Consider the following 12,958-nt stretch of genomic DNA (forward strand, 5'->3'; position numbering starts at 1 on the left):
GTTTTTTTTACAACAATAACTACATCTCATACTCAAACAAATTAGGGTTGTTATATAAAACCACACTTATCATTTCTCTCCATTTAATTCATCTAATGTCCTGGTTATACCAAATAAAAATAAAAGTAAAAATATATTTAAGTAAATATTTTTATCTATACATTATAGTAAAAAAAATAATATTAGTTCTCTGTATTTTATTGGCGTATAGATCTATGATAAGGTTTAAAGGCTGACAACTAGCGTAAAGTTAGTCAAGTCAAGATAAATCTTTGATTAACCTTATTATTTGATATTATATGAAGTACACATTAATAGAGCAAATGAAGGGAAAAAAAGAGTTAATCAACCATATTTTGGAATCAGTAGTGATTTATTGATTGAAATAATTTTCAATTCCTATCATCAGCTAAACGTCATCGTCTGTTCTAACAATCACATCTATAGGCTATCCTTCTAGCACTCTTTTATTTTTACCCCCCCCCCCCCCCCCCTTCCTTTTTTTTTTTTTTTTTTGTACACCCTTTACTTTTTTCCTATTAAGATAAGATAACACGGTACTACTAATCTGTATAGCAGGTCGAGACGTTTCTACTAAATAATAGTAATAATAAATACGTTTCGTAGAGCGAGCACAAAGCCTTCTTAGCTCAGTGGTAGAGCGCGTGGCTTTTAACCACGTGGTCGTGGGTTCGATCCCCACAGACGGCGATCTCGTTTTACTCCACACGCGGTAAATCTACTTTGCCAAGATACAATTTCACATTGTATTGTTCCTCATAATCAGAAAGTTTTTCTTAAAAATAATAAGAAAAGAAATACTCAATTGGCACCTTATGTTTTGCATTTCTTATACCCTTTCTGATCAACTTGACCGTGAATTTTTCAAAAACTTGGTAAATAAGAGCCCCAAATGGAGCTTATGCAGCAGAAGTGTCGCTGAGTTTTATCTTGTTATGATGTGATAAAATGTAAGTAATCTATCTTAGGAATCAAATTTTATTTCTATAAGTTAATGACTTCAATATTTAATTTTCTTTGACTAACATAACTGATCGTAGGGACTTAGATTGGGAATCCTAAAATGTTTAGGAAATAATTAATCCTAAATTGTTTAGGAAATAATTTAGGATTTATGAGTAATAAAAATCATAAACCGCATGACATGATCCAGGGTCGCTCAACACTATTGGAGGCCTAAAACCAAACTAGCATAAGAGGCCTTTAACCTTTTTTTCCAAAAAAAAGAAAAAAAAACTTTCTTATATACTATAATTTATTTAAAATCTAATTTTCTAACTTTTTGAGATGCAAAATTATGAATAATTATTTTATTATAAGTTTTTTCTAATAATTTTTTTAAATCGGTAATATCGCTAATCCATTCAATCTTTCTTGCGCCATGGTTGATTTTAAGTAAGATTTTATCAATTTTAGTTTTAAGAAACTTCTTTCAAGTTTCTAATTTGTGGTCGAGGGCGGCCTGAGGCAATCATTACAAGAACTGGTATTATTATTCTATAAGCAATATAAGTATTTAAAAAAGAATCAAGTCTTTTTATCTGATTGATTATATCGACTAGAGTACTATTATCTCCTCTTTTTTGGGATTGTATCAATGATTCATCTTTTTCTCCCCTTAAATTTGAATAACCAGATTCATACTTTCTATTTAACATATTTAATTTTTGATAAATACTAAAAAGATAATATATGCATACGTGTTGAAATATCAAGAAAAGCAAATGTTAGATGAAAACTAATACTAAAAAGTTGGAATAGAAGAATCTGATTCATGAACTTGATGTGAAAACAAATATTTGTTGCTTTCACAATATACTTTAGCTTGATAGACGAAAAATGCAGAACAATAAGATCTCTTGGAGGCACAAAGGAAAAATATAATAATAGTAACATTTGGTGAGAATTGAGAAACATAAATTTTTTTTGAATATTTAGAAAACCAAGAAAGAAAGTGGAATTATTTACATAATATTTAATAAGGAAAAGACATAATCACTTGATTCCTTTCATAAATTTTGCATTTACATGTTAGGGGCTAATTTTAAGGAGCATAAATATTTTTCTTTTTCAGTTTTTACGAAGATATGTAATAAGAGTAAAAATATTTAATTTTAAAAATAAATTATAGGGTATAAAGTGGGCCCCTAAAGTTTGGGGGCCTAAAGCTTGGGCTTCGGTGGCTTTACCCAAAAGCCGGCCCTGGCATGATCGACCATGGCATAACAGTGTTGGGAGAAATGCTTTGTATAACTTGTGTTTATTGCAATGAAAGAAAAGTGATTTTTGGATAATGAACACAAATTTGAATGTAAAAAAAATTGAAGGATTAAAACCGCTATTTATGCACGCACTTTTAAGTCTTCCTCTGCAAAATTTTACACCAAAAAGATTCAATCTTGATTATGGTAAATGGTGATAATACTTATAGCTTAAGATTTAGAGCAATAATATCCCACTGAAAATCTCATGGGATTAGCTAAAAAGACTCACCTCATCATAGGAAGGGGTTCAGTTGAATCTGCTTTGTCGACAAAATTTGTTATTTTTACCTGCGAATTTCATCAGAAAAATATAAAATAAGTGTATATAAAAGAACCTTAACTCACTTGTCACAAACAAAAGGTGCAGAGCAGCGGTCAACGGGTTCAAAAGAGTCACAAGTTTGACCCTATGCCAAAGCATTGAAGTCAGATAATATTCTATTTGCCTTTGTTTTCCATCTCCTTTATGATTTCTTTTCTTTGCTTAAATCCAATAAAAGCTATTCTTATTAAACTCTCTTTTACGTTTAAAAATTCAAATCTTTCTACTAAGTGAATTCTAGTACTCTCTTTCATAATTTTTGATAAAACATTAGAGTACTTTATCTAAATTACTTGTAATCTTTTAATTTAATTTTAGTTTAGTTTATGTTGAAATTATTAATTTGTGTTATACTATAAATTTTAGCTTGGTGTCTAATTCTTTTTCTTTAATTATTTTTATTAATTAGTTTAGTTTATAACTCTTTTTTTTAATTGTTTTCGTTTGTAGCAACGGTTGTTGGTCAAATTTCTTAGATTTACCGTATGATTTTTAAGTTGGTTAGTTAAAATTGCTCAATTTGTTGAAGTAAAGTTTGTTAATTTATATAGACAATTTTTTCTAAAAAAAAAAATATACTATTTTTGTTACGTTTTGTTATTGTTTCCCCCAACTATTTAGTCACCTATTTTAGTTATTGGTCACTAATCTCACTTATAGTTTGATTAAAAGAGCTGAAACTAACAATAATTTGTGTCTTAATTCTCTTTGAGCTGATCTGATAATAGTTTTTTTTTGGCTAATGACAGGGTTAGTGGAAGTGGAACTAAATCCTCACGTGACTTTCTACTGTTCTGTTTACTGTTCTTATGTAAATTTATTATTTAATCAACACAAGAAATTGGAAAAGTATGAGGATTTGATCTGTCAATCCAGTTACAGACATAAACAAGAGTAAACTGTAAAGCACCAATTAGTTTTGACTAATGAAAGAATTTGGAAAATAAGAAATTGCACAATTTACATTTATCTAAAATTTGAATAAGTAGGCTCATAAATAGTACTTAGTACACCATCGCAGGTTGAGGAAGACAACGATATAGAACGTAGAACTCTTATTTCGATGTTAGAATAGCACATACATTTGGTTAAAATTAGATGCTAAATTATCATTATTTACAAATATTTGGAAGAGTAAGCTAAAACTAGTGTACACTCATATGAAATGAAATAAGAATTAGTACGAAATTAAAAATCATACATGAGCAAACGCAAGTACTAAGTAAGCAAGACAACCTAGAGATTTACTTCTGGAAAGATCAAACTTTCCGTATAAACATATCCACATGTGTCAATGTCATCACTAGCTAGAGACCATATTAGATTGCTAAATCCATATGGTCCTTTGGATGTCATAAATTCGGTTCTTCTTCCGCAGCTGAATAAAACTTCACCATCAGCAAACATATACTTGGGTACGATTGGTATGATGGAAGGAATCCTGGCATTTGTGATGGTAAATAATTTAATCCAAGATTCTTCTACGCCGTAGTCTTTCATTACCCATAAATCAAAAAAATTAGTTCCATTGCAGTAAACACAATTTATAGAGAGCATTCCTCCCAACACTGCTACGCCATGGTCGATCATGTCAGACGGCAAGCACATTCGTTCTGGCAACGGTATCTCTCCGTACTGCTCATTTGAAATATTAAATGAAATAACAGAAAACAAAAAGCCATTTCTTTCTGTAAAACCATGCCAATGAAATGCTCCATGTACAAATGCCAGACAGTCCATACTATCGGCCGATGACAAACAGTTATAATCCTTATCGTTGCTATCACTAATTTTTCTCCATGAACCACTTTTTAGTGAGAGAATTTCATTGGATATTTCACAATCATCGTCATCCTCATAATCTTCATCATCCTCAACCTTCAACACCTTATAGTCATCACTAGTTGGGTCATATCCCAATCCATAAATAGAATAATTGGAATCCTTATTCTGGTCAGGAAGTACTATTGATTCTCTTGTTAAGGGGTTCCACAGCAACAATATTGAATAATTAGGTGTATTATCAATCCCAATTAAAAACAAGCCATCGCAACAACAATAGATCTTGCAGAAGCCCGGAACAAAGTTTGAAGGGCAATCAAGATTCCGAACATCCTCAACGATACGATGCGACGACAAAGAGGAAGAATAGAAGTAAAAAGTATCATCCTTAGGGCATGTTTGGCCAATAAGCATTTTTGGGGGATTTTGATTCTTCGCATGATTGAGATGCTTCTTCTTAAAGTGAGGTTCAGAGATTAATGTCTTCCAAGATTCAGAAACACACTTGAATCGAAGAAGAGACTTCACTGGTAGCCTGCTCAGGATTTCCTCTTCAATGCGACTTCCCATTGGTATATGTTAATTTCGAAAAACGAACAACAAAGATTGAAGAAAGCTATGGTGTGAACCTTTCAAACAATACTTGTGTCGATCAAACAATTTGAACAACGGAGATTGAAGAAAGCTATGGTAAGAAGCTTCTAATAATTATTCACACATATTTATAACATACAAAACCAACTTCAACTAGGAAACGAAGATATGAAACTACAACAATTTAGGATTCCCAACCTTGGTTTAATTCCTGGAAATTAATAAATGGGATCGGTTACGTTTGTCAAGGGAAAAAAATTTAAATTAAATATGAAGTCCTTCGCTTGTAGAAATAAAAGTTGATTCCTTCTATTTTATCAAATCATAAGAAGGAAAACTTACCGACACTTCTGTTGCAACTCACTTGAAGTACCGAACGTGGGATTAGGTGACAGAAAAGGAGAGAAAGAAAAGTACATAACTTAGGGTTATACTTCTCACTAGTATTAGCCTGCGCGGACATTAACCATGTCAAATATTTGAGTTATTTGGATTATATGTACATAATCTTAAAATTTAAACATTCTCGATAAATATAGATATTCATTAGATATTATTTAAGAAACACTACACGAAAAAGATTGACTATTTCCCAAATCTCCTAGTTATAATTCTATTTTTTTGGTACCATTCACGCTGGTGTCATTGGATCCTAAAAATAGTCAGGAAGCAAAATATTAACTCATATTTATGGCAAAATAATCAAAGGTTGAGACTATGAAGGACTCTTTGGATACGACTTGACTCTTTCACTATTACTTGAACTCATATTTAGTGTGTTGATATCTTTCAAAAAATATTTCTATTTTAAAATTTCAGTTTCTAAAACTTTATTTTTCAATAATAATTATTTTTATAATAATGTAAGTGAAAAATATTATCCTTAATTCAACACTCATTTCAGTCGACTATCTAAAAATTTTAAAAATTATTTAGCTAATGAATTTCTTTTCCCCAGTATGACTCCATTTTGATATTTGACATTAACCATGTTAAATATCTGAGTTATTTGAATTATATGTACATAACTTTAAAATTTAAACCTTCTAGATAATTATAGATAATCGTTAGGTATTAATTAAGAAACACTAAATGGAAAAAAGCTAACATTTTCTCAAATCTCGTAGTGATAATTTTATTTTTGCACCATTCTCATGGTGTCATTGGAACCTAAAAATAGCCACAAAGCGAAATAATAACTCGTATTTATGGCAAAGCATAAAGGTTGACACATTATGAACGATTCTTTGGTTATGACGTGACTCTTTCACTAAGACTTGAACTCTTATTTGGTATGTTGTTATCTTTCAAAAAATATTTCTATTTTAGAATTCCAATTTCTAAAAATTCATATATATTTCAATAATGATTATCTTTATAATGATGCAAGTGAAGATATTATCCTTAATTTAAAATTTACTTTAATTGTATATCTAAGATATTATTATTTGGCCGGTGAAACTTTATTTCAGTATGACTCTGTTTTGAGTTTATCGATATATTTAGCCACATATTTTAAATTTTGAATACGCTATGTATACATATTTTTTGTTCTTTGAATCACTAAATGTTAAATTAGTTGATTGTTATTATATAATATTGCATATATTATCTTAAAATACCAAGTAGTTTTTCTCGACACCATACTTGGCTTAACCTCAATGCGAACTACTCAAATTGCATTTAAATTCAAATTCGAATATCATATCAGTTTGTTATTAATAGTGATTTTTTAGAAACAACACACAATGTAAATTAAAAAAAAATTCTAAGATATCCTTATCTTGTAATTTATGTATGTGAGTTGAAAACAATATATGAAATCGATGAGATCAGCTTTCAAATTTTTATACTCAACAAAGATGAAACAGAAGAAGAAATTCGTTGTCATCTCTTATTTCTGGTTTTTAGATTTTTCATACATTTTTTCTAAATTTATTTTCTTTTATCTTATTTTTTATGTCTTTTTTATTTTGTTACAAAAAATTAATTTATTTCGCTATAAAATGATGATTTTTAATAGAAATTATCTACATAAGAAATTTATTTATATTTTTAGTCTTTGGTTGAAATTCTTTCATATTTTTTCTTTTGGCTTTATCTAATCAACCTAAATAGGTTCTCACCCAACCACTTAAATTAAAAAATTGAAGGATGTGTAATTTATATATAATCCATATATAATATGTGTATAATCATATGTTGTCTGTATATCTTCTATATATATTAGCTATAAAAAGTAAACAATACAACTAGCGGGATATTTATGTAAATATTCTATAGAATTTCGGTTTCTTGATTTTATCCATGATATGACTTCTATTATAATAATTTTAAAAATCCTCTACTAAAATTAAAAAAATATCTTATCTTTTTATTTTTAAAATTACATTATATTTTAAAAAATAATCCCATTTTGAATAATTTGTTTACATTTAAAAAAATCACGTCATATCAATTTGTTTTTAAAAAATATATTTTTTGTTACACTTGAAAATCGGTATAGAAACTATCAATTAGAAACCAATATTCCTCTTGTTGAATTCAAGAAAAAAAGTCTTTCACATAATCTAATGATTCAAAATAAATATTCTTCAACGAAAAAAATATTATACCTTTGCAATGTTGGTTTGACCACAGCTAAATGAAGAGGTTTCAACTTATACCCTTCAATTCCTAGAAGGTGCTAAATTAAAATTAATGATAGCAATTGTATTGCTAATGTTTTGTTATTTGTTTGATGTCCATTTATACAAATTGACTCTTCAAACAAACATTTTTCAAAAGAAAAAATAATAGTTTTTTTTTGAATATTGAATGATTTTTGTGATGTTTCTTTCTCCGGCATGTAGGGTTACTTCATTATATATGTAAGTAAACTTTTATTATATATATATATTACATTTATTTTAAAAGAAATTCGATTTATTCAAATCTAGCTATAGTGTTTTAAATAACTATAATTATAGGGTTTTAAATGTGAAAGAGTTTTATCGTTATATGGAGTAGTTTTTTTTTTTCTTTTTTGCCAAAGGTGAAGTAATATTTAAATAATTAGAAAAGATAACAAAAGTTCCTAACATGATTGCGTATGAACATTAACCGAATTAAGTATGATAATAAAAAATAAATATTTTTTATTTTAATTCAAGTTTAAAAACTTTATCTATAAATTCAAAATTATCCTTTAATTCAAATATATATATATATATATATATATATATAGAGTCAAATATAGAATAAAGTTACCATATACTATGGGCATTTATTAGCTTGCCACTTGGCTTAACCACAATGCCAATTATATATGGTAACTTTATTACTTTAATATATATATATATATATATAGAGAGATAGATTTGGGAAAATGACACTGTATAGTCACTTTTAAAATAATAGCAAAAAAAAAAAAATATTTTGTATGTATAAACATTCGGTATGTTATATACAAAAATTATATAAATTTTATACACCATTTAGACTAATGAACGTAAAAAATTTCTAACGCGGGCTAAAAGTAAAAAAAGCCCTACTTATTTCCGGGTTAACAGCCCATTCTGCAGCGGGTAATGTATGGGCTCAACCTATATTTGAGTAAACATTGCGTGGGGTAGCCACTTTTTAAAGTGGTATTTACTTTTTATCCAGCATTTTTAATGCTGAGCAAAAGTAGCCACTAGTCTATTAAAATTAATATGAAAAGACGGTGTTACCCTTTCTTCTATCTCTTTACCTTCCCAAACGGAAATGCAGTGTTTATACTGGCGACTGCGTTTCTTCTCATCCTCAAGTAGATTCAGTTGGAAGTTCTAATGTTAAAATGATTCATGTTCCACACTAATCTATACTCAATATAATTCTTTTATCTTTTTCTTGAGCTTGGCACAAATGTTTATTAACAGTCGCTTTCATTTGGGGCAAGTACTTCTATTAGATTCATTTTTTCAGGATGAGAAAATAAATAAATGAAAGAAACTATGTCCTTGGTTATCGGAATAGTTAAGGACAACTAGTCCTTAACTTAGACTTACAAGCTCATAAATTAAGGACAACTAATCATGAACTTACAGTAACAAGCTCATAAGTTAAGGACACTTGGTCCTGAACTTAGAGTTGTAAGTTCAAAAATTAAGGACACTTGGTCCTTAACTTAGAAATACAAGCACGGAAATTAAGGACATGTAGTCCTTAACTTAGAGTTACAAGCACAAAAATTAAGGACACGTAATCCTGAACTTCGAGTTCCAAGTTCAAAAGTTAAGCACATGTAGTCCTGAACTTAGATGTGATGACCCAAAATGTCATCTTTAAATTTAATAAGTAATTTTGTGTTCTAAGACCTCGAAAAGCACCATTTATCATTCCTCGACTTGCGTGCGCAGTCCGTAAAATTTTTCGGAAAGTTTTCATGTGAAAAATGGATTAAAATGTGAAATAGAGCTTTAAAACTCAACAAAGTTTTCTTTAGTCAACATTTTGAATAAACGAATCCGGATCAGTGTTTTAAAACTTTCGGTAGGTCCGTATCATAATTTGGGACTTGGGCGTATGCCCGGAATCAAATTCTAAAGTCCCTAGCTTGAGATATGGAATTTTGATGAAAAATTAAAAGTTTGAAAGCTTAATGATTTTTAAGAAGTTACTAATGTTGGATTTATTGATCTCGGGTCCGTATTTTGGTTTCGGAACCCGGTGTAGGTCCACTATAATATTTATGACTTGTCTTCCGAATTTGGTGAGAATCGGAGTTGATTTAACGTGATTCAGACGTCTGGTTGTAAAAATAAAGGTTTTAAAGTTTTCTTGAAAATTTTCTTTGATTTGGTATCCGATTCGTAGTTCTAGGTGTTAGTTTGGCGATTTGATCGTGCGAGCAGGTTAGTATGATGTTTTAGGACTTGTGTACAAGTTTGGTTTGGAGCCCCGAGGGCTCGGGTGAATTTCAGATAGGCTACGGGACGATTTTGGACTTAGGAAATCTGGTTTTCTGCAGACTTCAGACTTCTGGTATGTTCTTCTTCGCGTTCGCGAAGGTACTCTCGCGAACGCGAAGAGCAAATTGGGGCTGGCACGTTTTGTGCTTCGCGTTCGCGACATAATGACCACGTTCGCAAAGGCTTGAGGTTCAAAGCTTTGCGTTCGCGATCGAAACCTCACGTTCGCGATCGAAACCTCACGTTCGCGAAGGGAAAGAGGCTGGCCAGGAAAAATTAGCCTTCGCATTCGCGAACGGCATCTCGCGTTCGCAAAGCAAGCATCGCGTTCGCGAGGTAGCCCTCGCGTTCGCGAAGAGTAAAAATTGGACAGCACAAATTTATGCTTAAAAATCCCAGAAACAGAACTTAAGTTCTGGAAATGGGGTTTCGACCCATTTTCAACTCTTTTCCATTTTTGAGCTCGGGTAAGGCGATTTTTACGGAAAAATATTGGGGTAAGTGTTCCTTATCCTATATTGATTATATTTCATGATTTCATACTCATTTATATCATGAATCCGTGAATTTATGGAAGAAAAATCAGATTTTTATAAAATCTTTCAAAAACGAAAATTTAAGATTTGAAGGTATATTTGACATCGGAATTGGATAATTTTTGTATGGTTGGACTCGTCTCAGAATGGGTGTTCGGATTTCGTAAATTTTTCCGGGATTTGAGACGTGGGTCCCACTACCGAATATTTTGATGAATTTCGGATTTTTATTCGGAAAATTTATAAATTCATATGGAATTAATTCCTATGATTTGTATTGAGTATATCGAATAGTTTGTGAATAGATTTGATGCTTTTGGAGACAAATTTAAAAGAAAAAGCTGTGGTCGAGTAATTAATTGGAATTTACAAAGCGAGATAAGTATCGTGGTTAACCTTGACTTGAGGGAATAGAACCCTTAAATTATTTGTTATGTGAATTGCATGTGAACGACGTATAGGCGAGGTGACGAGTGTCTATATGTCGTCAAATTAATTGTTTGCCTGCTTAATTGAAAAATCATAAATTATTTTAAATCATGAATTAATTATTATAATAATTGTTTCTCTCCTATTCTTTGTCAAATATTAATTCTTGAATTCCTGCATTAATTGTTATATGCTATTTGAATTATGTGCCTTAATTGTTATTTGACATTTAGCATATTAAACATTAAACTGCATATTTTATCTCTGATTTCCATAATAATTTGCTATTTGCCTTTGTTTATTTCATAATTAAATCATAATTATTGTATGCTTGTTGTCTTATAATTTTATATTAATTGTTGCATTTATTGGGAAAATTTCTTCTATAAGAATTGGTAAATGAATATGTTGGAGGAGATCGGGTTGCACGCCGCAACAGAATTGATTATAATGAATATATTGGAGGATCGGGTTGCACACCGCAATAGACTTATTAAAAGTCTATATTGGAGGATCGGGTTGCATGCCGCAACAGACTTATTTAAAAGTCGACATACATATATATATTGGGGGATCGGGTTGCATGCCGCAACAGACTTGATTAAAATGAATATATTGGAGGAACGGATTGCACGCCGCAACAGAACTGAATGTGAATATATTATGAGAGTGGGTTGCACGCTGCAACAGAATTGAATGTGAATATATTGTGAGAGCGGGTTGCATGCTGCAACAGAATTGATGGAAATGATAATTGGTTATGACTGCTGAGTTGGTTTCAATTATTATAAATGAGTTACCTGATTTATCTCTATTATTGTTGTTGTTACTAATATTGCGTACAGGTAATGTAAGTGACCCGCCTTAGCCTCGTCACTACTTCGTCGAGGTTAGGCTCAGCACTTACTAATACATGGGGTCGGTTATACTGATACTACACTCTGCACTTCTTGTGCAGATTTCGGAGTTGGTCCTAGCGGCGTGTCATAGACTTGCTCGGATTTCAGCTACTCGGAGGAGACTTGATGCGTTCGTAGTTATAAATTAAGGACAACTAGTCTTGAACTTATAGTAACAAGCTCATAAGTTAAGAACACTTGGTCCTGAACTTTATGAGCAGAAGGGTATTTTCGTCCGGCCGGGTAAAAGTTTATTAAAGCAGCGGCTAAAGACTAAATATATTTTAAACATTCTCTTAAAAGTAAATACATGTCTTATTACTGGCTAACTGTGCACTTCCCCCTATATTTGACCCATTACTATCATTGGATCTTTACACAAATGGCCGACCGAATTCACTGTTTATTTTTTCTAATCAATATACATATATTATATAATAATTATGCACGATTATACACATATTATACATAAATAAATTGAAACGTGGGTGTTTTTTGCCATAATTATTAATTGAGTGTTATTTTCCGGATATAATAATAGCCCCTTCATTAATTGATTCACATGCATTTTCACGTACTTGCTGCAAGGGCGAAGCTATGTGTGGTTAAAAGGTGGTCAACTGAACACTCTTCGCCGAAAAATTATACTGTGTATAAGATAAATTATTACTTGTTATTGATAAAAAATAAACTTTGAACGCCCTTGCATAACCCAGTGACGTGTTGCACTGTACCGGCAAATTCAACACACTTACAAACCAATTGCTTTCTTATTTGTGGGCAAGAACAACAGATCCCAAGTAGTGTTAGCATCTAAAGCCTCCATTTCTTCTTTCTTAGCAACACACCAGCTAGGATTTTTTTGTCTAGGCTCCAACAACAGTTTTAAGGACAGATGGATGGATTTTAAAGAGGTAATGAATTAAGCATCACGAATAAGAAAATATAATATGTATACAGTAAGTATATGCGATTTTACCTTTATAAAGAGTAGTTAAAAGATTTGTCATATGATTTGAAGCTGCAGTTTTCTTATAGGAAGGGGATATAAACTTCTTAGCTGCCAAAAAAAGTACTATGCAAAGAAGAAATCTTAGAACTAAAATGAGTTTGGATACAGTAGAAGGGAGAAAGTAATTTGAGTAATATATTATTATGCGGACACCTAAATTGCCAA

General features: G+C 30.8%; 1 protein-coding gene and 1 non-coding gene across 2 annotated transcripts; one reads left to right on the top strand and one right to left on the bottom strand.

Moving 5' to 3' along the window:
• Positions 1-639: 639 nt before the first annotated feature.
• Positions 640-711, top strand: TRNAK-UUU (transfer RNA lysine (anticodon UUU)). The gene has a single exon. It is a non-coding gene; the product is annotated as a tRNA-Lys (tRNA).
• Positions 712-3,647: 2,936 nt separating this feature from the next.
• LOC104104243 (F-box/kelch-repeat protein At3g23880-like) lies at positions 3,648-5,346 on the bottom strand. Its single transcript, XM_009612272.4, has one exon. It carries the CDS (start codon positions 4,957-4,959, stop codon positions 3,844-3,846), a length of 1,116 nt encoding a protein of 371 aa, XP_009610567.1. The 5' UTR covers positions 4,960-5,346; the 3' UTR covers positions 3,648-3,843.
• Between the last annotated feature and the right edge of the window lie 7,612 nt (positions 5,347-12,958).

This window comes from Nicotiana tomentosiformis, chromosome 6 (assembly GCF_000390325.3).
Source record: "Nicotiana tomentosiformis chromosome 6, ASM39032v3, whole genome shotgun sequence".
Lineage (NCBI taxonomy): Eukaryota > Viridiplantae > Streptophyta > Magnoliopsida > Solanales > Solanaceae > Nicotiana > Nicotiana tomentosiformis.